Source organism: Nothobranchius furzeri, chromosome 4 (assembly GCF_043380555.1).
Source record: "Nothobranchius furzeri strain GRZ-AD chromosome 4, NfurGRZ-RIMD1, whole genome shotgun sequence".
In the NCBI taxonomy this organism is placed as follows: domain Eukaryota; kingdom Metazoa; phylum Chordata; class Actinopteri; order Cyprinodontiformes; family Nothobranchiidae; genus Nothobranchius; species Nothobranchius furzeri.
The window spans coordinates 12,934,067-12,960,677 of NC_091744.1; the positions used below are offsets into that span (position 1 = coordinate 12,934,067).

Below are 26,611 nucleotides of genomic sequence, written 5' to 3' on the forward strand. Positions count from 1 at the left end.
TTATTTCACTTAATTTAAGGTCATTTAGACTAAATTCAACTATTTTTTAGCTTATTTTAAGATGGCTAATTTTTGCAGTGTAAACCTTCAACTTGCGTTTTGGATCCAATCCCAACCAAATTATTTAAAGAAGCATTTCCTTTGGTTACTGCCCCCATTCTACATATAATAAATCAATCCTTAGTAAATTGATATGTACCACAAGATTTTAAGGTTGCTGTAATCAAACCTTCACTTAAGAAGCCTTCTCTGGATCCAGATGGCCCAATGAATTATAGATCAATATCTAACCTTACATTTTTATCCATAGTCCTGGACAAAATAGTGGCCATCCAAGTATGTGAGCATTTAAACACTAATGCTCTGTTTGAGGAATTTCAGTCTGGTTTTAGAGAGTATCACAGCACTGAAACTGCGTTAGTGAGAGTTACAAATGATATTCTCATGGCCTCGGATAAGAATCTTGTGTCTGTTCTAGTCTTGTTAGATCTCAGTGCTACCTTTGACACAGTTGATCACAATGTTCTTTTAGAAAGACTTGAACATGTTGTAGGGATCAAAGGAACAGCGCTAGGCTGGTTTAAATCCTACCTGTCTGACAGATTTCATTTTGTAAATGTACATGACAAATCGTCTTCATACTCCAGGGTTACTTGTGGAGTACCACAGGGTTCAGTGCTTGGACCAATTCTTTTTACTATATATATGCTCCCAATTGGTAAAATCATTAGAAAGCATGGGATAAACGTCCACTGTTATGCTGACGATACTCAGTTATATTTATCCATTAACCCTGATGAACCTAATCGGTTGGGTAGATTACAGGCTTGTCTTGAGGACATAAAAAATTGGATGACTCTAAACTTTTTGCTTTTAAATCAAGACAAGACGGAAGTTCTCATCTTTGGACCATAAATCCAGAAAAGGAAATTGCTTAGCCAATCACCTGACCTGAATGGCATTACATTAATCTCCGAGAACAAAGTAAGGAACCTTGGTGTTATCCTTGACCATGACATTCAAATCCCAGGTTAAACAGGTTTGTAGGATTTCCTTTTTCCATGCACCTTCGGAATATTGCTAAGATTAGAAGCATCCTTTCCAGGAGAGATGCTGAAAAACTAGTTCATGCATTTATTACATCAAGACTGGATTACTGTAATTCATTACTCTCAGGAAGTCCACAGAATGTAGTTAAAAGTCTTCAGCTTGTCCAAAATGCTGCAGCTAGAGTTCTGATGAGAATTAAAAAGAGAGATTATATCTCTCCTGTCTTAGCTTCCCTACATTGGCTACCTGTTAAATTCAGAATAGATTTTAAGATCCTTCTTCTCACATAAAAAGCTCTTAATAATCAAGCTCCATCATACATCAGTGATCTGATTGTTCCATACGTTCCTAACCGAGCATTTCGCTCTCAGACTGCAGGTCTACTGGTGGTTCCCAGAATATCTAAAATTAGGATGGGAGGCAGATCTTTTAGTTATCAGGCTCCTCTCCTGTGGAACCAGCTCCCAGCCTTAGTGCATGAGGCAGACACTTTGTCTACTTTTAAGAATAGGCTTAAAACATTTTTATTTGATAAGGCCTATGGTTAAAATCTGATGTTAGCCTAAATCTGGACAAGTGGGGGAGTAGAGGGAGGTGGAGTGTACAGTCGGTAAAGACGGCTCTCCCTTGTCCTGACTCCAACATGCCTCCATCTAAATAGGATAGATTATCATGAGTTATCTCTGTAGTTATGCTGCTATAGGCTTAAGCCTGATTTATGCTTCTCCGTCTGCGTCAGTGCGGAGACACTCAACGCCATTATCTGTCCTTGCGTAGGGCTTCGGCAGGCACGCAAGTACGTACGGAGTCGAGCCCACTTTTTTAAACATCCGTCGAACGAGACGGATTAAGCAAGCTTGTGATTGGTCAGGACGCAGCTGTTGTTTACAGCGCCGCCATTGCAAAGAGAGCCGAGTTTAACTAGCGGCAGACATGGAGAAGCTTGAAGAATACCTCGCGAAAAAACTCTAAAAATATGAACGTTTAAATCCCGTGACTGGAGGAGTGAAAAGATGCGCAGCAAGCGTTTTATTTGTGGACGGAAATGACAGGAAACGTGGGTTTAGAGGTGGGGAGCGCATGAAGAGGTGGGAGAATGAGAGACAAATATGTCCATGTTAAAAGTCTCTTATATACCCAAAAACACAATATAAACACACGATCTTGGACCGATACATGACAGGATACCACAGAACAGCGCTGCACCCTCTGTTGTCCTGCCCGGCAATTGCTTTGCAACACTCTCCAGGAGACGGAGAAGCACGAGAGCAAAACGCTTCCGTTAATCCGTGCGTATCTGTCCCTTGCGGAGCTGACGGAGAAGCATAAACCAGGCTTTAGACTGCTGGAAGATACACTGACCACTTTTCACATTCTACTGCTTTCTTCCACAATCTGCTCTTTAACTGTATTATTTTCTGCTATTTCAGCTGTTAACTTTATTTTCTCTCTGTTTTTCTCCCCAGAAGAAGCTACAACAATGTTCTGCTGAGCTGTGGTGGCCTCATGGAGGGGGCTATTGTCTAGCACACTGCTGCTAACCACTTAAACTTTCTCCCTCTCCTGATAATAACTTTTTGCTTTCCTTGACAGTGGATGTGCTACTACTAGTTTATCTGTTTAATTATAGATCCACTAGGATAAATATAATAAAGTTTATCTCTCACCAAATAGAATATTTACTAAGAAATCACAATATAACTATAGACACATTAGTGTGTGTGTGTGTGTGTGTGTGTGTGTGTGTGTGTGTGTGTGTGTGTGTGTGTGTGTGTGTGTGTGTGTGTGTGTGTGTGTGTGTGTGTGTGTGTGTGTGTGTGTGTGTGTGTGTTCTCGATCCCCAGTGAGTAGTGGAGGATGGCTGCTTATACTGAGCCAGGATTCTCTGGAGGTTTCTTCCTGTTAAAAGGGAGTTTTCCTCTCCACTATCGCTTTATGCTTGCTTAGTATGAGGATTGCTGTAAAGTCATTGACACTAGTCAGTGACTTGATGCAATTTGCTGGGTTCCTTATATAGGAAACATTTTTTCTGATTGGCTCAATGAACTGACCTGAATTGGAATGTTTATTACGTGAAATGCCTTGAGACGACTCTTGTCGTGATTTGGCGCTATATAAATAAACTTGAATTGAATAGAAGAAAACTCCCCAGTCACCACTAACTATCCTGTTTATTTATTGCAGATGGCTGCACTGATTATTTTTACATGATTTGTTCTGTAAAAGTTGGCATTTTTGGTAGTCTACAGTTTTTTGTCAGTTTAAATTACAATTACAGAGGTAATTCTAAAATATTATGGATCATGATAAAGATCTATTGGAGAGAGGGGGGGGGGGGGGGGGTTCAAAGGGGGCCTCGCCCGGGGAGTAATTCCATGTAGAACCGCCACTGGTTGTACCTCACGTGTGTTGGTCTCTTATTATTATTATCAAGCATAAAACCTTCATGTGTAGAGATGAACACCGGCGATCTGATTTATGTGCAAGTGTCTTAAGAATTCATAGCTGGTCTAATCCTTAGCGTAACTACGTACTGTACGAGCAGGAGGACACTGACATGAGCAAAAAGCAGGGACTACGCACACGCTCGAAACAACACCAACAATAACAGCAAGAGCACCAACAACAACGTGAGAAGAGATGACATGCGGGTCAGGAAGTCCAGCGAACCACTGGCCTCCACTCGTACAGAGGAGAAACGGAGGCTACGACGCATCTGGAAAAATGAATCCTTTTGATATTTTAGAGGAGAGACGGACGCAAAGAGAGCGGTCTGTATTTCAGTGTGCTTTTAAAAATCCTCATCAGAGCGTGTCGTGTTTGTTCATCTCTCCGTCTACTTGCCTTTGAGACAATTAGTGTGCTTAGTTTCTTAAGACTGCACCCGAAAGTTTGTCTAAGCCAGCCTTTTTTGTGTTGAGATGAATTATTGTGCTTCTCGGTCCACGCAGCAGTCTGAGGCTGGGTGGAGGTAACGCGCTGGGCTGCAGAGGTCAGAGGTTGTGTGGGAGCAGCTTCCTCGCATCAGGAGAAGGAGCCAGAGCTACTGCACCAGATAAAGAGGACTCCCTCTTCAAGGCTACTCAGGAAGCACTTAACATGGGAGGGCCAGACGCTCAAACACGAGCTCCCCAAAGCGCCAGCATTTAGTCTTGGGAGCGCCGTCTTCTCACACACCTACATGTCATGAGGGATGGGTCAGGGGGAGGGGGGCTGGAGATCAGTCGAGCATTGCATCCAGTTGGTCTGCCAAGTCGTCAAACATGCTGCCGATGTCATCCAGGATAGAGACGGTTCCTTTTTGGCTGGAAAATTTTGAAAAAGAAAAATGGAATAATTAGCTTTTATTGAGGCTTCGATAAACATGCTGACAGAATCAATGAGTCAAGTGTGGAGGTGAGTTCCTCCACTGATGGAAAGCAGCTTTAAGATTCAGTTTATGGGTGACATTCACTATTTTCACACACACACACACACCTGACAAACTCAGAAACATACAATAGAGTCGACTAATTGTAAAGATCAACAAAAAGTAATGATAAATCCCAAAATAATAATATAAATCATGATTTTTGTTTATTGTTTATACTTAAAAAACTCATGTTTTACAATTGTTTTCATTTTATAGGAGAATGAAGTTTTACAAAGACCAGTAAAGTACATGAGAAATCATGTTTTTATTAGGTGTCATGGCTGCCATGGAGCTTCATAAAGAAAGTAAAAATCGATTAGACTATCTGGACAATGACTGTTTTCTTCATTTGAGTTTTTTAGTTTTAGGTAATGTAAAGGGGGAAATCTGGAAGTAAAGATGATTTTCTAGATTTTTGCCCCTCATCCAGACCTAATTTCTGAAATTTCATATTAGACTTGTTTATTTCAGAAAACAAAAAGATAATGTGATGTGTTTTATTTACCCGGACATCCTATGTAGAGGATTCTATTTGATTCTACTCTCTAGCATGACTTCATACTCACTCATTTGGCTTGTCCTCCTCCTTTATTTTGTGCTCTACAGCCTGCAGAGCTGCAGCCAAGGAGGCGCTGGTCTCCTCCAAACGATTCTGAATCTCTCCCTCTTTCTCCCCTTCCTCCACGTGACCCACCATCTCCTCCTTCGCTCCATCCCTCCTTAAAGGCTTCCTCGGGTTCTGCCTCCTTCTCTCTCCTCCCCTCCTCCTCTTCCTCCTCCACCTCCCTTCCTGCCAGGAGGTCAATAGTGAGGCCAGCGATGGAGGAGCGAGGAGGTTTGACGGGGTGAGGCGACGGAGTGGAGGGACTCTGAGCTGGAGACGGGGAAGTAGGAGGGAGTCCCGGAGACAGACAGGGGCCGGAGGGGGTGTCAAGAGCTGGAAGAGGGGCTACAGAGGAAGGCTTAGGGGCCGAGGTGGGACTGGCTGCAGCCGGGCTCATGGTAACTGGAGACGCTACAGCTTTGCCGGGTTTGGGAGTTGTCGGAGGCCTGCGAGGCTTCGGTGATACTGGAGGAGGAACGCGCTTTGGCTCTAGACAGAGAAAATGGCAGAAAATATTTTGAATTGAATTAAAACAAAACCAACTGGGTTATAGGTAGGGCCAGATTAACACTTTGTTGTACCCTGGGCAACAATATTAAAGGGCCCCATCATCACGACCCAAGGATCACCATAATATGGTCACATACAGAATATTTTACTGTAATATGCAGTAAATATACTCAATACTTGAATGCCTGACATCACGTAACCCGCTCAGGGTATGTTTATGTTTATGCTTATTTACTTAGCAGATGCTTTTATCCAAAGCGACTTACAATTTATATCCTATAGGGCATGTTGTGATCTGTGGGAGAAACCGGAGTACCCGGAGGAAACCCACGCATGCATGGGGAGAACTCGCAACTCCATGCAGAAAGGCCACAGCCGAGTTTCGAACCTGCGACCTCCGTGCTGCAAGGCAACAGTGCTAACAACTGCGCCACCATGCAGCCCAACCTTTGACCCACCTCGTGTGGATTGACCAATGAGGAGAGGTTCTTAACTTGAGGCCCTCTCTTCATTGGTCAGTCTGCATGAGATTGACTCTCAACCGCTCTCAACTGACGTTCAAAGTCGTAGGCAGCGAAGCGTCTCTGTGCAGTGCAAAAGCTCGGGTGGACAGTTTGTTTATTATAGGGTGACCATATTTCCATTTCCAAAAAAGAGGACAGGGGATCTGTGCCTATGACGTCACACTATGGCAACGCCACACAAACCATGTTGGGACCCATTTTTTGTAAGAACTAAATTAATATCAGATTCTGCCAATAAAAGGGCTCTAAAACAATTCATGTGTAAATATTTAGCATATTTATTACAAAATGTCATTTTCTGCTTTAGTGCTGCAAAAAGGTTTTATTAATAAGAAATTATTATACCTTTTGTTTTACTACAGCATCAGTAAGCTTCCTGTGCACAGATTATTAAGGATGCTTGTTTCAGCTGTGAGATTAGACGATAGGATCAATGAAAAAATAAGTTGTCACATACTCCATGGAAACTTTCAGAGAATCCACAAATAGTGGCTTTCAAATGGTTTTGTTACTTTTTGCAAGTTTAGAAAAGCAGCAGATGAGACATCATGTCTGATAATTTAGTTCTATTTCGTCTAGTCTTAGCCCTTAAGCGAGCTGCTATTGGAAGGGTGATCTCAGCATCAGCCAATCATGAAGAGCTTAAATGTACGCCCACCACGTGGGCACCCCTTGTGGGTTATATAAGTGGAACGACCCCACTGTTCGCCTCCGTTTTCTCTTCACGCCAAGCTTAAGAGCTTCCTTTAAGAGCAATTATACAAGAAAAATCTACTCACCGACCATGTCCAGCGACGCCAGGATCTGCCCGGCCTGCCAGACGGAATCCATCTCCAGCTCCGACCTGCACGCCAAGTGTAAGGTCTGTCTCGGGGCTCACCACGCTGGCCTGGCCTTGACCCCCAGGCCTCGTGCCCATTTTGTACCGCTCTGCCCGTGGCTGAAAAGGTCCGCCGGGTCGAGTACTTCACCCCCACCACCGACGAGGAAATTCCGGTGGCTGGCATGTACTCGCTGGACAAAGCGTTACAGTTCTTCAACGTCGGCCAGGAGCCGGCTGGCTCCTACCGACTGGACGATGTCATCGACAGCAAGGAGTACGACGAAGCTGGCTGCCATAGCCCTTTTTCCCTCCGGTACAACACGGAGGTCGACCGCAAGGCTGGCTGCCATAGCTCTTCTTCCCTCCTGTACAACACGGAGGTCGACCGCGAGGCTGGCTGCCATAGCTCTTCTTCCCTCCTGTACAACACGGAGGTCGACCACGAGGCTGGCTGCCATAGCTCTTCTTCCCTCCTGTACAACACGGAGGTCGACCGTGAGGCTGGCTGCCATAGCCCTTCTTCCTTCCTGTACAACACGGAGGTCGACGAGCCTCGTGAGGAGTACGACGAGGCTGCATGCCGCAGCCATTATTCCCTCCTGTACAACAAGGAGGTCGACGAGCCTCGTGAGGAGCACGACGAGCTTGGCTGCCGTAGCCCCTTTTCCCTCCTGTACAACACGGAGGTCGACAAGCCTCGCTCAGCGGGTCCTTCTGCCCCAGTGGCTTCTCGCTCCTCCCTGCCAGCAGTTAGAGCACTGCTCCAGGAGTTGCCCACCATCATCTCCGCGGCTGCGGCCCGCAAGGGGCTAGCCGTTCCAGAACCGGCTCCGCCTGAGGCAGATGAATTGACGGGAATTTTTGGGGCGACGCAGACGCGCTGTCCAGAACCCGTCTGGCCACGCTTCCCCGCTGCCATGAGCTGCTGGTCCGCCGCCTTCTCCGAGCCTGCCGGGTTCAAGGCGCCAATTTCCACATATGTGCCCATTACCAAGGTCGAGGGCTTCTCCGACCTGGGCTGGCCATCCGTTCCCTCACTGGAGCCGGACTTGGCTTCGCTGTGTGGCGTCGAGGCCAAGAACCACCCCAGAGGATGGGACGAACGGCAAGGAAACTCCAGGCGCCCAGCTGCATGGCCAGCCCCGCAGAGCCGGCCTCCCACTGAGGCGGGACCAGGGAGTTGGCGGCCAATGGTTCCGAATGAGCCAGCAGACACAGCCTTGGCAGTCTCAGTCACAGGAATCTCGCCGAAAACAACCACGAAAATGACTCGTTGGAGGAATGTGTGTGCTTATGACTAATGTTAACTCTGTGAATGATTTTGGTTTTGAAATAAAACCCAAAAAACGTCACATCGAGAGCACAGTCCTACAGTCCTCTGCAGAACCCTCTGCCGAATCCTCACACATGATGTTCCCCGCACCAAGCACTGCAGCACATCTGCATGTTCACACAGTCTGACTCGGTCATGTTACACGGCTTGCTGTAAGGGTGCGCTCCATTTGCGCAACGGCCCCAGCCTACGGCCAGGCCCGACTCATCCTTCTTCCCCCACAGCGTTGGGTGGGACGGGATGTCATGGTGCTGTCGCGACCACGCGCAAAGCGTGCACGTTGCGCGGCTCCATCCGCTGGCACTTTGTCGTTCCCATGCACGGGCCCGGCTCCCACTCGTCCTTCATCCTTGGACTCCACGCTCTGCGGTGCGGATCAGCCTCTTCCAGCTGTTTCACACTCGCCCTTTCGAGCACAGCCCTCCATGGGTCGCTCCCAGTTCTCTGGTACAAGCGACGGCGGTAAGGGCGCGAACCCAATCCTCACGTGACCTCGAGCACACGTCCGCTGTCGAAACGCGCGCACGAATGCCTCCCTTTCGGCTACTCGCTAGCCCAGCGCACTTTCTCCAAATGTCTGGAGACCGCGCTGCAGCCACTGCGCACGGCGGGAACGAGGGTTTTATTTTACCGGGACGATCTGCTCCGATGCCCCTGGTCCGAGGACGAGGCGTCAGAGCAAACCAGGAAATTAACAGAGCATCTGTCAACCCTGAGGTTTTCTATAAACTGGGGGAAGAACTCCATCCTTCCATCCCAGTCGATTGTGTTTCTCGGGGTGGAGCTGAACGCCTCCCTAATGAGAGCACGTTTGTCGCCTGTGAGAGCGGCAGATCTCACCACGGTGATCTCCCGCGTGCAACCCCGCAAGATCGTGAGAGCCCTGTTAGTCATGAGACTTCTGGGCATGATGGCTGCAGCCCACTCGGCGGTGCTACTAGGGTTGTTGCGCTCGAGGCGCCTGCAACGCTCATCCGCCTCCGGGTACACCCGATACGTCAGAAGAGACGTATGTTGAGGGTTCCCCCCTCAGTGGGCGGGGGTCTCGCTCACTGGGGGAACCCCTGCATCCTCTCACACGGGTTCCCATCGGAAGTCCTACGTCACACGTATCTGTGTTTACGGATGCGTCACTGTCTGGGGTGGGGGGCACGTGCTTGTCCCATACGGCGGCAGATCGCTGGCCCTCCCACACGCACGAGCACATAAATGTGTTGGAGCTTATGACAGTGAGGAATGCGCTCAGACACTTTGCTGCCCTTCTCGATGGCCGTCATGCCGAAGTTCACACAGACAGCCAGGTGGCGACAGCCTACATAAATCGCCAAAGGGGAGTTCGATCCCTCCCACTATTGCGCGTAGCCACAGGTTTACTGTGTTGGGCACATGTCCACCTGCTGTGCCACCTACATTCTGGGGATCCTGAATGTAGCGGCAGACATCCTGTCGAGAGGGGTCCCCGCGACTCCGACTGGCGTCTGCATTCCGCACATCTGGATAAAGTTCGGGGAACTGTCTGTGGAGCTGTTCACGGCTCACGAAAACGCTCAGTGTCGCCTGTGGTTTTCCCTGAGTCCCCGGGACCAACCCCCGTTTGGGGCGGACGCCTTCTCACACCAGCCCTGGCCTCGAACGCTCCTGTATGCGTTTCCACCAGTTCCTCTGATTCCCCGTCTCCTGGACCGAGTTTGGTCAGAACAGCTCTCGGTAATTCTGGTGGCTCCCAGACGCCTGTCCGCGTCATGGTTTCCGGACCTGCAAGCGCTACTGTCCGGCTCCCCGTGGAGACTCCCGCGAAGGGAGGACGCCCCTCCCCAGGCGGATGGGATAATCAAACATCCTCCAGAAATAGGCCAACGGCTGTAAGTCTGGCCGCTGAGCGGTCACGCTTAGGGGTTTGTTTCTGGGCTGCCGCATGATGTGGTCACCACGATTCAGAGTGCGCGGCTGCACCATCACATCTTATGCTGCTAAATGGGCAGCTTTCCAGAAATGGTGCACAGAGCGGAATTTTCAAGCGCTCTCCTGCCAGCTGGCGGATGTCCTATTGTTTCTACAGATACTGATGGACAGGGGCCTTGTATCAGCACTATTAAAACATGCTGCAGCTATCTCATCCTGTCACCAGGATTTTGGTGATGGGTCTGTTTTCAGTCATCCCCTCACAAAACGTTTTCTAAAAGGTGTCAGAAGGAACAGGCCTGTGTCCCGCCCGCTAGTTCCCCAGTGGGATCTAACGGTGGTTCTGCGTGGCTTATTTGAAGCCCCATTTGAACCCTTGGACCAGGTCTCACTCAAGTTCCTGTCACAACTGCCTTGCTGCTGGCACTGGCATCAGTCAAGAGAGTGAGCGACCTAACTCGCCCTCTCAGTGGCTCCCGCATGCCTCAGGATCCGGGAAGATGGAGGGTCTGCTGTTTTATGCCCCAGCCTTTGTGCCCAAAAACATTAATACTTCCTTCAAATCCAGGTCAATTTTCATTGGCTGAACTTTTTCCTCCTCCCCATAATTCTGATGAGGAGGCGACTTCCCATCTTCTCTGCTCGGTGCACGCGCTCGCACGATATGTGTCACGCACTTCAGGGATTCGCCGCTCACAAAGCATGTTTGTGCGCTACAGGGAGTCTTCCCTTGGGCACGCGCTGTTGGCCCAGCGCCTTTGACTCTGGCTATGTGACGCCATTTCACGCTTACACATCAGCAGGGCGGGATCCCCCTGAGACACTCAGGGCTCACTCAGCCAGAGGGATTTCCTCTTCTATGGCGCCCCACAGTGGTGTGTCAATGGAAGTCATTTGTCAGGCTGCTTCATGGGCTTCACCCTGTTCCTTTACTTGTTATTATTTACGAGATGTGTCTTCAGGATCCATCACTCGTTCAGTGCTTGGACCTCAGCAGGCTGAGTGAATGCATTATGGCACCACATCAGCCTTACTTGAATGAATTTCATCCTCTTGTGGATGATATTTTTTAGTGGGGGCCTCACTCTTATCTCTGGCTGCGTCAGCCTTTTAAGCCCTGGGCTGAGGCTGAGCGACCCTCACTAAAAGGAGACTTGTTGGGTGTGTCCATTGGTTGAGCTAACCAGTGTGGCGTAAACCCATCCAGCTGCGCATTATTCCAATAGCAGCTCGCTTAAGGGCTAAGACTAGACGAAATAGAACATTGGTTACGTATTGTAACCCCAGATTCTATGAGTCTAGTCGCAGCCCTTAAGCCACTGGCCCCACTGGTTCTGTTAGGACTAAGAGCCATCGGAGGCAAACAGTGGGGTTGTTCCACTTATATAACCCACAAGGGGTGCCCACGTGGTGGGCGTACATTTAAGCTCTTCATGATTGGCTGATGCTGAGATCACCCTTCCAAAAGCAGCTCGCTTAAGGGCTGCGACTAGACTCATAGAATCTGGGGTTACAATACGTAACCAACGTTTTTCATCTGATGATATTAGAACATGTCAGTGATGTCTGAGGAGCTTTTACAAACACTGTATAACTAATACTCCTGGAGAGGGTATGAATTACAGAGGCTTCTGGGGAGCCCAGTTATTGGGGGGGGGGGGGGGGTCATTTTGCCTTGGCCCCCAAAATGTCTTGAAACAGCCCTGGGTGTGTGACTGAGTTTTGAAGGTGATCTGAGCTGTATCAGATGTATAAATGTGACATGTGTATAACTTATTGCTTTATACAGGTAAAAACGTGTAGTGGAGATAAATCTACCTACATTACTTTTTGTTTTGTTTTCTTGTTTTTATTGAACTATTTTCCTGTCCTGTCTGTCTCTCATCTTCCTGCATCTCCTCTAAACTCTCCAGAAAAACTGCTGCCTGGATTCTTACTTTTTCACCTTATCACTGTAAACCCGAATAAGTTGACTGAACTTAAAATTTTTGAGGTAATCAGTTTCCACAAAAGTTTTAAGTAGACAAACCATATGTTTTAAGTATGGTTGTACTCAAAATTTGTATTTATTGTTAACTTAAAATTTTCAGATAATATTCTATATTTAAATAATTAAGATAAACTTAAAACTTATATATTTTAATTTTAACATTTTTGTGTTACTTGTAGTTAAATTATTTGATGCAACAGAATGTAATTATATTACAACCTAAACTCAAGTAATATGATTATTAACTAATTAAATTACCTTTCTTTTTTAATTGTGTGTGGACCACTCAAAAAAAGTATATGGCGATTCACTTAACATTTTGTTTATTAACATTTTTATGGACTTGTGAAAAACATCACATAAATGTTTTTTTTATAAAACCATCAACATGGAACCACTGACATGGACTGGAGCACAAGTGAGCGTACAAAATGCTGCTAATAACATTTAATAAAATTTTTATAAAATCATAAAAGAACATCAGTCCTAAAAGTCATCTTTCTTCTAATATATAAAAATGAAAAACAAAAGGTCAAACACAAAAGAGATTTTTTTAAATAAACAAAAATTAAATAAAATAAATATTTTTTAACAGGTTCAAATAATGTTTATCGGCACCCAAATAACCTTGTATAAAAAAAATGAGGTAAACTGATGGGAATTACATCCACCCAAAGCCTGTAGAAAACTTAAAAGTGCTTTAAATAAAATACTTCAAAGAAGGTGCTCAGTAACAGTGTGCCTGTCCTAACAACCAGTTGCCTTGCATATCTTTCATAACTACTCACTCTGTAACAAATCATTTCTAAGAGCATGAAGGCTGGGTTTCAGTGGTTTGCCATCATCAAGCCCCATGAAGACTTTCTGGACAAAGGTGAATGTGTGAACTAGTTTCCTGGGGTGGTCCAAATGCAGAGCATAGATCAAGCCAAACAATAAGGCATATGCATCAGCAAATCTGGCAATATCACGGATCACCAAGTCGCCTTCCACCACAACAGCCATGCTTGAAGGACTGAAATGGAATGGACTGGTCTCAGCAGAGCCGTCAGCAACCACTGTGAGAAGGGCAACTGGAGTGTCAGTCAGGTTCGTCTCATCTAGCGTGCCCGCCTGGAATAAACACAGTATCAATAAGTAAGGTTGACTTGAAGGGCCGTGACAAGCATTATTTGTAATCTAGCAAAATATTCTGCAGTCTTGTGGGTAACACGTTAGTGACACATCAAGAGTCCTCTATTTACTATTCTTTTAGAAAATGTGTAAATTAATTAATTAGATTTGTGTGTTTATAGCAACTAGGGTTGGGTATCGAGCGGGAGACGAAGGCGGGCAAAACAGGAAAGGAATCTAGTAGCGGACGGACATTGTTCCGGGTCTTCGGTAATTGGCGGAGATGTTAGTGAAGGCGGAGAAGAGGGCGAACTAGAGGAAAAACAGGCAGATTCCTCCTCTATTTACAAACTCCTGGGGATGCAACAAGTGGGCATGGTGCGTCGACTACTGGATCTGACGTCAACGAATTTTTAGAATCAAGCCGTCGACGTCATCAACGCTTTGCTACAAATCTACCAACAGGTATGGTTTTGTTGGTGCGTTAACGCAAAACTGCAGTAAAACATAAGTCGGAGAAACAGGATGCCAACTCATCACATGAAAAAGAGAACATCAAAAAGAATGTGAGAAAGAAACAAAACGAAGACACAGGAGAGCAACAAAACAGGAAGCAGAAAGTTTGTGCCCCTGCCCCGCGAAATAGGAAAATGAGCGCCGACCAGAATTAACGAGTAGCGTTTAGACTACCGCGTTCTTGCTTCAAATTTAAGGAAGTACCTGGCTGATGCAGAGTTGATGAACTTTTCATGGACAAGTGTTTAAAATATAAATATATGAAAACACATCATGACATGAGAATAATACCTGTAAAACAACGTGTTTTAGCTCTGCTTGTCAGCTACAGAAGAACATTTATAAACATAAGACGTACAGTCGCCATCTTAAAAAAACGGGGCGACGGAATTCTGGTGTAATATGCATGTTCACTACAGTGGACGGTACCGCGGTATGCGTGCGTCTTCCATGGTGAAATATCCATCAGAAGAACGCATCACATTTGTCCCTGTCCTCGTCATGAATTAAATAAACGTTAATTTTACCAGGTAAAAACACATTAGCTGTAAACCTGAGGGTTGCTAGTCCGTTTGATTGATAGCTGTAGTTCATCTCCGTCCTCAGTCTCAATCAACGTTATTTGAAAAAAAAATAAGGAAATGAGTTGACTTTACATCCTTCTGTTAGTGCAGCTGGCCACGTAGCAAGTTGTTACCATTTTACTGTGAAACCAAGTAAATAAAAGCGATAAAGGGCTACAACGGGCTTGTTTTGACTAGCTTCACCGGAATTTTGACGTGTGTAAACGGTCTTTTTGCCGACCATCATGGAGAACGGGGCAGTCTCGTGCAAAGGGTCAATAGCGAAATCAGGGTTTCTGTGTGTGCACAATCTATTTGGGTTTGCCTCCTCCCACCCCCACTTGTGACACACACACCCTAATTTGAGCCCAGGTTTGATCCCCCCCAACACACAAGTCTAATGCAATGTTTGTTAAAGCAATTGTGAAGCTGCTTTGTAATAAAACCATATAAAATAATCCATGGTATGTTATCTCACTGGTAGAATTTAAGTAATGCAAGAGACACTTACATCACATGTCTTAAAGAATTCTGGGTCTTCCTCCCGCAGGTATACTGGAAGGGCACGTAGCACTGCAGTCCGTTTCACATCGACATCAGGTGCTTCCTATAAAGGGAAAAGAAAATAAGAGTTAATTTAACACTAAGTTTACAGGTGTCATTGCCTGGGGATAATACATGTTTATGACACATTAGGCTCTGCATAATTTTGGAGACATTTCTTTTGAGACACAACCTGTCTCTCATGACAAAGAGCTTGTTTCTTACTCATTTGACAAAAACCCTAAACATTTTTTTTCAGGGTTATCTAGACTAACACTTTTGTTTTTGCTCCCATTTTTTAGGCCTGTTGGATATACTGCCAAGTTCTCTGAAACGCCTTTAAAGACGGCTTATGGTAGAGAGATGAACATTCCTTTCATGGGCAACAGCTCTGGTAGACATTCCTGCAGTCAGCATGCCAATTGCACGCTCCCTCAAAGGTTGCAACATCTGTGGCATTGTGCTGTTTGATCAAACTGCACATTTTAGGGTGGCCTTTTATTGTGGGCAGTCTAAGGCACACCTGTACATTATTCATGCTGTCTAATCAGCCCCCTGATATGCCACACCTGTGAGGTGGGATGGTTTATCTTGGTAAAGGATAAGTGCTCACTAACACACATGTAGACAGATTTCAGAACAGTATTTGAAAGTCATGGGTGTTTTGTGAATGTGGACCAAGTTTCAGATGTTTGAGTTCAGCTCATGAATAATGGGAGCAAAAACAAAAGTGTTGCATTTATATTTGTCTTTGGTGTATATAGAAAACAGATGTTCCCAGCAATTAACAGTAGCCCATAGGCAGTCTAAAAACAAGCAAAATTGAGTGATTAACATAGAAACTTTTTAAATTTGTGGTAGCAATTTTATCTTTATCAATATTCACATGATGATCATAATGATTCAGAAAGTTTCGCAGAGCCTCCGATATCTTGCCAGTGCATGTGGCCTTCTGTCTGTATAGAGCCATAAGTCGTGGTGTGTGTCTGTCAAGTTCAGCATAGAACTGTTTCTGCAGGTTGATGTTTGTGACTCGGTGGAACTCCGCACAAACCTAAAAATACAGGAACATGAAAACATCCAATATAAAGCAAAATTACTGGCCAAATTGAGAAATCTTATATTTAAAGAGGGATTTCCAAATTTGTGCCCAGTTTTATCTTAATGCTGTCATTTTAACATTTGTTTTTCAATTTGAACTTAACCTTTCCAACACAACTGTATCACAAATCTGAAAAAAAAAATTTGGCATCATGAGCCTAATGAATGTAAGAAAACTTCTCTTTAATTCAAGAGAACATCAGTTCCTACATTATAGACTCAGCAAGTTTTATCTGTGGTTGCCTGTCTACTTAAAGCCGGGCGTACACTGTGCGACTTTTTCACTTTTTTGAGCTGATTTTCCACTCGTGCGACAATCCACAAGATCGGGGCGAGTTTTGCGCCGAGTGTCGTGTAGTATACAGGGGGTTACGAGAGGCAATTAACACCACATGACCAGCTATCGAGAGCTCGCACAAACTTCTGGCGTGTTTAATATTTTGCTCGTCCCTCGTGAGGGTATCGCACTTTTGAAGCGGCGCTGCGAGCAGCTGCGACGCAAAAAGTATCAGAACCGCTCACGGCGCATACGCAATCCTGCATCAACACCGCTCGCCCGCTATTTCCCTAATAACACACTTTGTTCGTTTTAATTTCTACACGTTTTTTACTCACAAAGACTGTCAAGAAAGAGTGTTTGTCGTGTTCAAGTCAAATTAAACTGATCACAAAACACAGATTTACTTTCTTTATTTCATTTTACTCATCCAGCCCCCATAAATCCCTGTGTGTCCTGCAGCACTCCCGAAGGACAACAGGCAAAACAAGACAAAAAAGTCTCACGTGTTGAGTAAAAACTGCTATTTTTAGCATATTTTAGGGCCGACGTGTTGCTACCAGGCGTGCAGTGTGAGCAGTCAGGTCGCATCCAAGAACTGGGTCGTGCAGTGTGAGCACATGACTCGTGAGATCTACCCTGCGAGGAAGTCGTACAGTTTGAGCTGAAGCTGAGTGCTACGAGTGAAAAAGTGGCACAGTGTACGCCCGGCTTAACTCATTCACTGTCATTGATGACTAAAGTCGTCATTTTAGATCCCACCGTTCACTGCCAATGAAGACTTAAGTCGCCATTTGAATGTTTTTACTGTGTGGGCATTGGAATGAGCCCCCGCATCGTGACTGAACCTCTCACCTCTAAAGCCGATCTTCATCCGCATATATCACACATGACGTGATCAGGAAGTAGAAAATCCATGTGTTAGATCGTTTTGGGTGGCTGCTGTAAAAAAAAAGTGAGGTGCGAACCGGAAAAGCTTCTGCCGATCACAATTCAACAACGGATTATGAAAGAACGGATAATGCTCGAAATGCGCAGATTCTTCATGATTTAAGGTGAGTCTCCACTTTGTTTTGGTTGTTTTGGCGTCAACATCCTAGCACACAACGTTCTGTGACTCTTAAAAAAAACTATAAAATTGGTGAGAAACACTGGCAGCGAAAGGGATTTACCGATCAGGAAACGGCTGGCAGCGAATGAGTTAATGTTGAAGCACCACAACTAATAGGGTGCTTAGTTGTAGCGCTTTACGATATTTTTTCTACCTATTTGAACAATGTTTATAAGAAGTACTTTGTTTAACATGTTAAATAAATAAATCTGAATCTGAAGATCTGCTGAACTTGCATTGTTTCAAGTTAAATTGAATAAGAAAAAAAAATCAGTGCAACACCAACCTGTGAGTGAAAACGCAGAGCTGGCCATTTCTCTAAGAAGTCCTTCACCATTGGGTTTTCTTGAACGATCTCATGGCGACGCAGTGCAAAGGTTGTTTGCATCAGTTTTTCAATCATTACTTTGTTGGGCTCGGTCTTCTCAACCTCATTTTTTATCTGGACTCTCAATTCCTCCAGACTGGCCTTATCTTCTCCTCTTGGAAAGTTTGGGAGGTAGTTTACCTCAGCTTTTCGTGCTCTTTTTATGTTGGAGTGGGGATACTCTCCTTCTGGGTTGTTGATACTCCTTCTACCAGCATTCACGGACACCTCCGCGCATCCGGCTCTGGCTAGCTTGGTGCGGTAATTTCCCATCTTAAATTTTAAACTGGTCTTCCAACCATAACTTCCAGGCTCATTAAGACATGGATGAGTGGTAACAAGAGCTTTTGCTGCCAAACACACATCTCTGTCACTCGGATAGGCTTTGAAGGTGTGCATCACTGAAGCCATGGTCTCCAAGATGTTGTGCTTTTGGGCTCGTGTCAATTTCAGTTGCTTTCCAGACATCTCGTAGGCTTTATTTCCCTTCTCAAGGACATGTTCGACTTCGTAAGAAAAGGTAGGTACTGGGAAAGTGTCAGGCCAACACTTCAGACGCTGAGCTAAAGGCACATGAGGAAGGATGTCTGTGTCAGAACTTGCACAAGAACTGGCATCACTTTCGGATCGCACTATTTTTAATGTGCTCTTCTCTAGTAGCTCTTGAATATCATGTAGACAGGTAAGTTGCCCATCAAAGTCAGGGTCTTCGTATTGTAAGGTAAACTCAAAGTCCAGCCTTGGGTTGAGCTTCTCCCGGAGTATGGTGATTAGTTCTTCCACTGACTCAGGCCGCTTAGTTAGAGAAACCTTCACAACAACATCTGTAGTGCTGTAAACTCTCAGCAGGAATTTCTGAGATGCTGCCATCATCCTGTGTATAAAGCAAGGAATGGAGATGATTAAAAAATACTACAATGGTCTCAACACATATAAAAACAATGAACATCATACCATTAACCTTTTTTATGAGTCATTTTATGGCAGAGTGGTACTCAGAATTGGCATCTGAGTACCAAGCAATAGCCCAAAAGATTTACTGTCACAAGTGGAGCAGTACCTCTTGTGGTAATGCATACACATAGCCTTTACAAGGTCTGATAATTGTATACTCAGCAATCATTACAGCTGTCAAAAATGGGGGGTCAAATATACTATAGTCTTGTTTTCCAATTTTAATTTAAAAAGTACACTGTAAATTTCATAACAAAATAAACTTACTATTTATGCTGGTTACTTTGGGTGCATTCTAGCATTTTATGGCCAATCTTTCAACAGTCCAGAACAAAGGTAAGTATTTTACATGTTACATAGTCACAGGCATAGGCGTCAGTTTAACCGGGGACACCGGGGACATGTCCCCGGCAAAATTTGTAATTGGCAGCTGTGTCCCCCCCACTTTCAAAAAAGCCTGCTGATGAGGATTTTTGTTTTACCAGCTCAGATCTTATACCAGGGGTCGGCAACCTGTTCCCATCAAAGAGCCATTATTACCCATTTCCCACAGTAAAGAAAACACCGCAGCAGTCGCATCGTTGTGGGCAGGGCCTACCCTCAGACAGCAGAGAGCTGCTCACAACCAGGTGACAGCAGCCGGTACCATGGGCGTCGCACCCGTGGGGGATTCAACACCCACACTTTTCCAGCTGTTTTGCTCACCTCCACACCAGTCTGGTTTCTTTATGTCACACTCACTCTGTTTGCCTCATCTCCTTCTTCACCTCCGCTTCTGACAGCCGATGTCGGGTTTCCAGGAGAGCAGGAGAGGGAGGGACGGAAGAGCTCGACTGAATAATTTTACATCTTGACATTAGCTGTACAAAGTCTGAGTTTGATAAAGTGAAGAACAACAATTTGCAGAGGTTTATAACTGGCGCGGTGCCAGGTTTTCATTTTTGGGTGGGCCACGGTAATTCTGGACCTTAATAAGCAGTGACTTAGTGAAGCAGGCAGGTCGCGCTAGGAAATTTAGTTTAAAAAGACGTCATAAATGTGTTCCCCCATCCTTTTTATTTATAAAATATGAAGTAAAAACTCCCAATTTAATTTTCATTCATTTGTCATTAATATTTAGTCTACACCCGTGCGTTAAGTGGACCAACTTTCAGTAAACGCAAAGCATCCAGCCCATCTCTCCAAATGCGTAAAATGTGCATCAGCCGTTAGGCGTGCCGCGCGCACCATCAGCTACGCTAGCCCAGACAAGAGCAGAGCAAATAGAGAAAGAATAGAGGATAATTGTGTCTGGATGTGGATGGAGATTACATTTTACAGCAGCCTAATCATCATTTAAATACGTAAACCATCACCCGTCTTCTAGTCCATGCTATCAGCATTGTTTTAATTGGTGTGTGTGTGTGTGTGTTCCACTTCAAACACTGGTCTAACCAACCAGACCTACGTGTCCAGTAACATATTAATGTTACAATTAAACAGTTTCACTTCATGTAGGCTAGGAACGTTTCACCTGCCGTGGCCCGACCGCTTCTGCTCCACATGAACTTTGTGCGTGATCAAATGTCTCTACAGGAGCTTTCTGAGCTGAAGAGGCGACTGGATGCGTCATGCGTCTCCATATTGGAGACAGGAACAAGCGCTGTTCAGCCAAACTTTCATAATTTCATAAAAATAACATTTTCCAAGTGACACATCCCTCAGAGAGACCGGGTTTCCTCTTCAGTGGGAGGAAATCAACGAACATCCTTGAGTTTATCCGTCAAAATAAAAGTCAAATGGAAATATCTGTAACCTGTCATTTAACTGTTTTGCCTTCCTGTGAAAATTGTTGCAAAGAGAAACAACTAAACTTGATTAACCCCAGAGCCATGTGCACTGCGCTGTATGTCATGACTGTAAATGAGGGGGAAACGATTTAATGGGATCCTTTTCTTTTCAACATGGTTTAATGTAAAGTTTCATTCAGTACAAACTTTAGTTACACCAATCTAACGAGACAGAGCCTGGATTTGTATTCTGAACAGTTTAAACATGTTTAAAGCGGAGACGTGCGTGACGCATCTAAAATTCGCACCTGCTCCGCTATTATGGAAATTAAACTAACAAGATGAATAGCATGAACTTATTTTAGGCACAGACAACATCCCCCACACTTTTGAAAAGTTTGCAACGCGCCTGGTCGCTCGTGTACGTCAAAGTTATCTTTCGTAAGACGATAATGAATAAAACGATTTATATAAAGTGGATCCAGAAGTTGTAGCCCGTCTCTGCCTACAATATTTAGATATTTTTCACCCTGTTGGTGGTTTTACTGAGCAGGTGCCACTTTTGTCACGCGATTCTTTTTAAAACATGTTTAGACTGTTCAGAATACAAATCCAGGCTCTCAGAACCAGAGCGCATGCGGGAAAGTTCCTCCCACTGAAGCGAGTGTTTTCCAAACCCGGTCACTCAGAGACTTGTCACTTAGAAAATGTTCCCTGATTATGAAACTTTGGCTGAATAGTGCTTGTTCCTGTCTCCAATGTGGCGACACATCCAGGAGCCTGTCTGAGGAGAAGCCCAGAATCTGACATCCTCCAGCTCAGGAAGCGCATATGATTACGCACAAGCGTGACGCGTCAACCCGGTCTCACAGTCAGACCGGGTTGGACCTGTTCAGGTTTACGCAGACAATCTTTACATTTAGAATTGGCATACAGATGTAAAATTAATGCAGTAAAATATAAAGCATTTTATTTAAATATCCATTCATTATTTTAAAAGTACAGAGAGCCGCATCAAATGGATGGAGGAGCCGCTTGCGGCTCCAGATCCGCGGATTGCCGACCCCTGTGCTAGTCTACTTTATTGTCCCCAGCAATTTTTAAACCCCACTCAAGTGTATGGTTATTGTCCCCAGCAATTCTGAAAACAAACTGACGCCCTTGGTCACAGGCCATCATTTAATTTAGTCACGGTAAAAACTAACCCTATTTCAACATCATAATCTACATTTTCTCACCAGGCATACAAACAATACATAAGAATTTACAAAGCAATTATTTTACAAAACAGAGACAAACTGCAGGAGAAATATTTGGAAAAACACATCATGTGATATTAAATCAGTGAGATACATCTAAAAGGAAACAGAACTTCTAGTAGCAAACTACTTTTTACAGACTACTGTCTAATGTTGCTCTCTTAACCCCCCCCCCCCCACCACCACCACCACCACGCACACACACACATAGCATCTGCATTTTGAAACTTTGGGGTGGAACAAATCTTAAAATATATGTAAATCACATAATGCAAATTCACTTTCAGTGTAGAAGTATAAAACGTTTTGGTGTCAAAAGAAGTTTCCCTTCCACGTAGTATGCAGAAAGGGGTAAGCGGTCATTAAACTCTGACATGCAGTGGATAGCCATACAACTTGGGTAGAGTTCATATGACCTCATATGTTCAGTGTAGTTTGACCTGTGTTCTTTGCAAAGAAATGCAGCATCATTGTTAACAAGGAGGATTTTTTTGATCTCGCTAAACTGTGGCAGTCCCCCATCCTCCCCCACAGACACAAACATTCCAGGGCTGTAAGTTGTGCCATCAACAATGATCTTTGATGTGCTGTAAATAATTCTGCTGTCAGTTTTATCCTTTATGTATTCTTGTGCAACTTCAGGAAGATCTGAAACCATGACAGAAGTAACGTGTGTCGTCTGCTGATGCGGCTGAAAAAATGAAGGTGCACTGAGGTAGTAGGCCACCATGTGTTGGTGCCGTGTTGCTAATGTTTTTAACACATTCTTAAAGTTTTGTGTGTCATGTATTACCCTCTTGAAAAAGCGATGCTTACCCTCGAACCTCATTGTCCATAAGTGAACAAGTGGCCCAAAAGCACGTATAAGAGCTGGGTAGTGCTCTATATAATGATGTTTTGGAAGCAGTCTTAACTCAGGAAACATGTCCTGCAGCACTTTTCTGTGGTCATCTATCTTTGATTGCAAATACTGTATGGACTCTTCATCAAATCTTGGGCACAGCATAAGCTCAACAACCTCTTTCAAATCCATTAACACTGTCCAAGCAGCATCTTCCTCAGGGACTACATTACCGTTCATGAATGGCAGTACTCTCAGCAATGTGATATTCTCATGACCATTGCCACCAATGGTCCTCCTTGTAGAGAAGTTCTTTGAGATGGGCTTTGGTTTGTCAACTTTATCGGAGTGTTGGTAAGGAAAGGACAAGATTTTTCTATTCAACTGCTCCACAGTAAAGTATTTCTGCCGGATCATCTCCTGAATACACATGGCCAACTCCACTGGTACAATTCCCTCAAAAAGGTCATGGAGGACATCAGGAGGGAAGCCTGTGGTTGTATGAAAATACTGCAAACTTTCAGTCAGGATGCAGTTCCGTTGCACACCTGCCTGACTATGACCATCCCCATGTAGAACTTCCTGCACATTTTGGTCATAACTGGCTTTTGTTCTGAGGCTAAACTTGCCATCTCCAACATCATGAGACTGAATTAGGTCTCGTGTTGCATTGCAAAACCTACAAATAAATCCAGTTCTGAAACACTGACTAAACCCAGCCAATGAGTGGGCTGCCAGGTTGTCAGCTACAACGCACGATAGTCCCTTTAACAGATTTACCGAGGCACTCAATAAATACACCATCTTGCTCAAGAGTTTTTAGATCTTGTAGCAAAGGACCAAATGCTTTTTCATAGCCACACCTGTGGAGATCAGGTACCTTACATAATGCTGCTAGCTGAATGACATGCAGACCTGAACGATATTTACTTGGCAAATCAGCAAACATCCAGTATACTGCACACAGTTTGTGTATTTTCCTTGAAGTGCCCAATGGATTGGCAATTTCAAGGTCATCAATGTACAGTATCAGTGGCAGTGAAAGCTCTGATGAAGAAAACAACTCATTTCCTTGGAAATATGACCCATCTCTGTGGCTTGTGTAAAGACCCTCATAAGAGATATGTGTTTCCATAATTCTGTTAAGAATGTCTGTATGTTGGAACATTTTTTGGATCATCTCAAATATAGGGACATGAATTGCTGTACAACCAGGCTCCAATACATACTGAACAGGCATTACCACAGGGTAGTTCTTTTCAATAAACGTTTTTCTATGTTTATTTGAACAAAAGTCCTCCCCTTTAGCTGTGGCACAAGCAAAAATATTTGCATTATTTACAGCATTCAGCAAATCATTAAGGATAGCCTTGGAAGGAGTAACCTGATGCCTTTGTAATACATCATGCAGAGTCGTTTTAATGAGAGGCTTTGACAATGAAATGATTTGTGCCAGAGTATCAACTATTTCCTGAGATGCCATTTGAGAAACATGAAGAATACTTTCCATCTTCAGGAACAATGAAGACAAGTTCTTGTGTAACTGCTCTCTTAACTGCCTGGTATCACAAACACTGTCTACCTCAGGAAAAGCCAAGTCATCCAAATGCTCATCATTAACATCCTCAATGGCAAAGTCACTAGTGCTTTCCACTGGCCTGCTGTTTTCGTTTGACACAAGGACATCACAAATATGGGGTGCCATTTGTAAAGTCAAACAGTCATAATCTAACAGCAATATTTTTGGTTATTTAGCATATCATTAATTCACTAACTAAATATTTAATTTACTAATTAAATATTTATTTTGGAACTAAATATTTAATTTGTAAATTAAATATTTATTTTCCGAAATAAATATTTAGATCCCAGCTAAATATTTATTTTGGAGCTAAACATTTAGTTTGCAAAATCAGTATTTGGGAAATAAATATTTAAGTCTGACCCAAAAATATAAACTATAGTGTGGAGCTAAATAACATCATGGAAAAGAAATATTTAGCTGGGATCTAAATATTTCTTTGGAAATATTTAATTTACAAATTAAATATTTAATTTAAATTTTAAATATTTATTTCCAAAATAAATATTTAATTAGTAAATTAAATATTTAGTTAGTGAATTAAATATTTATTTTACAAACTAAGTATTTAGATCAGACCTAAATATTTAGTTTGCAACATAAATATTTAACTATAAATTAAATATTTAGCGTGCTAACTAAATATTTATTTGGAAACTTTAACATTTATAAATGTATGAATAACATGGTGAAAATATGACTTTGAAAAAGTGAACTCTCAATTTTTTCTCTTATGATATGCTAAATAACCAAAAATATTGCTGTTAGATTATGACTGTTTGACTTTACAAATGGCACCCCATAGAAAACACTATAGTTTGAAATGAAGTAAGAATGTAAAAACAAAAATAACATTTCTTCCCGCTTTGCTGATTTATTGAATCTTTTTTGTGGGTTTTTTGCTCATGAAAGTTAAGTTATGCTTCACTAGTGACTAACTGCAGTAAATGATGCTTTGCTGCAATTATTGTTAACAATATTAAAGTTAGACGTAATTACCACTTTTATCTGAAGAAGCGCGTCTTTATCCCCGCTCCAGCTGCTGAGATCAAAGTTGACAGAAACGGGGATCCGTGCCTGCAACCCGAGCAATTAATCCGCATATTTCCAGCAGAACACGTTTGCCGAAAGATTTGTGCGATAATCACACTTTCATTTTCCTCACACTCGACTCACGTGACCAGGCGCAAATGTTCACGTAACCAACGCAATTGCGTCATGAATATGCAAATTAGAACGTTGCGACCTCTAGTAACCTCTGAGCAAGCGTCAGCAAGGCAGATCAGAACGCTTCATAGAAGCACGTGATCATAAGCTTTGATACGTCATACAGAGAACATCATTTCTTACTACAAGTCATTGTTGGTCAGAGCACTCGACGCGATTTTAAAATGCAATACGATATAGAAGAATACAACTGGGAGTTGAAAAACAAAATAAGCCAAACTGAGAGAGAAATTCAGAAAGTGAAAGATGAAATTTCAGCATTTAGAGAAAAATCTGCTTTTGAGTATAAAATACGAGAAGCCAAACATGCAGAAAATATGCAACAGAGAGGCTTGAAACATGATGCAGAAATGAAAATCCTCCATCAAAAGATTTCTACTCTAAATAAACTCGTTTTAGAGAATGACAGTCGAATAGCAGCGCTCAGAAAGGAAAATGACAACCTGAGCGTTTACAGAAAATTAAAAGAAAAACGCGATTTTGACACAAATAAGATTGAGCGACCTCCGAACAGACCTGAGACTAATAGAGAAAGGAAGATCAGCCAGTTACATAAAATGAGTCAGCTAGCTTTGAAGGACGCCTCAACACAAAGTAATGAGGTAAAACCGGCTGCATTGGGAAAAGATAATGCTAGATATAATATTTTAATTCAAGAAAAGATGCGTTTTTGTGAAAACATGACAGGGGAACTAAAGAAAACAGACGAGAAATTATTAAAGGTAGATGAAAAAATGGCTGCACTCAGGCACATCAGAAGGCTGCAGTAAAGTGAGGATGATTTGAAACAAGAAAGGGAAGAAGCTTTTGTGTTAAGATCTTTTAATCCAGAGACGAGAAGAATAATGAATTTATTTCCCAGGGAGGTACCGATCTCTCAACCAAAAGAGGCTGATGTAAAGAAAAAAGTTAGAGATCCAATGAGTTGGTTACGGGAATAAGAGGGTTAATCCCACAGTGGGGGTGTCATTTTTAAACACAGATGAGGGGAAAGTGTCGAAGGGGCATGCTAGCTCAGGCAAATAAACACGAGCTAAACTTTCTAGGGTCATGGGTCGGGTTGGGGTTGGGAGAGATAAGGCTGAAAGAGAGATGCTAGATCTTACCTTACTGACTTTGTCTCTGCGACACCAGGTTGGAGTAATAGACAACCCTCGCATCTCTGACTACAGAGTTAACGGATGTCAGAAGGTGGACGGGGAGACGTGTTTTCATACACAGGCTGCAAATGCTGTAATTG

At 43.7% G+C, this 26,611-nt stretch overlaps 3 protein-coding genes across 4 annotated transcripts in view; 1 reads left to right on the forward strand and 2 right to left on the reverse strand.

Annotated features, from left to right (window-relative positions):
• Nucleotides 1–26,611, forward strand: part of LOC129159787 (spectrin alpha chain, non-erythrocytic 1-like) — a 175,444-nt gene that overhangs the window by 101,171 nt on the left and 47,662 nt on the right. The window lies entirely within an intron of this gene.
• LOC139069591 (zinc finger protein 704-like) lies at nucleotides 3,796–5,830 on the reverse strand. Its single transcript, XM_070550109.1, has 2 exons — nucleotides 5,029–5,830; nucleotides 3,796–4,355 (listed from the first exon to the last, which is right to left on the reverse strand). Exon 1 carries the CDS (start codon nucleotides 5,461–5,463, stop codon nucleotides 5,029–5,031), a length of 435 nt encoding a protein of 144 aa, XP_070406210.1. The 5' UTR covers nucleotides 5,464–5,830; the 3' UTR covers nucleotides 3,796–4,355.
• On the reverse strand, nucleotides 12,455–25,314 carry LOC129159783 (uncharacterized). Of its 2 annotated transcripts, XM_054736979.2 has the most exons (4): nucleotides 25,144–25,314; nucleotides 17,659–18,613; nucleotides 14,852–14,947; nucleotides 12,455–13,261 (listed from the first exon to the last, which is right to left on the reverse strand). In XM_054736979.2, exons 2-4 carry the CDS (start codon nucleotides 18,610–18,612, stop codon nucleotides 12,929–12,931), a joined length of 1,383 nt encoding a protein of 460 aa, XP_054592954.1. In that variant the 5' UTR covers nucleotide 18,613; nucleotides 25,144–25,314; the 3' UTR covers nucleotides 12,455–12,928. The 2 variants fall into 2 exon arrangements, with proteins under 2 accessions (XP_054592954.1, XP_054592955.1); XM_054736980.2 differs by lacking the exon at nucleotides 25,144–25,314 and having other exon boundaries at nucleotides 17,659–20,730.

Excerpts from the sequence above, each read along its gene's own strand:
- LOC139069591 (XM_070550109.1), bottom strand. The coding sequence starts at position 5,463 with ATGAGCCCGGCTGCAGCCAGTCCCACCTCGGCCCCTAAGCCTTCCTCT.
- LOC129159783 (XM_054736979.2), bottom strand. The coding sequence starts at position 18,612 with ATGATGGCAGCATCTCAGAAATTCCTGCTGAGAGTTTACAGCACTACA. Across the intron at positions 14,948-17,658 it reads CTCTGCGTTTTCACTCACAG|GAAGCACCTGATGTCGATGT; the intron begins GTTGGTGTTGCA and ends TTCCCTTTATAG. Across the intron at positions 13,262-14,851 it reads AATTCTTTAAGACATGTGAT|GCGGGCACGCTAGATGAGAC; the intron begins GTAAGTGTCTCT and ends TGTTTATTCCAG.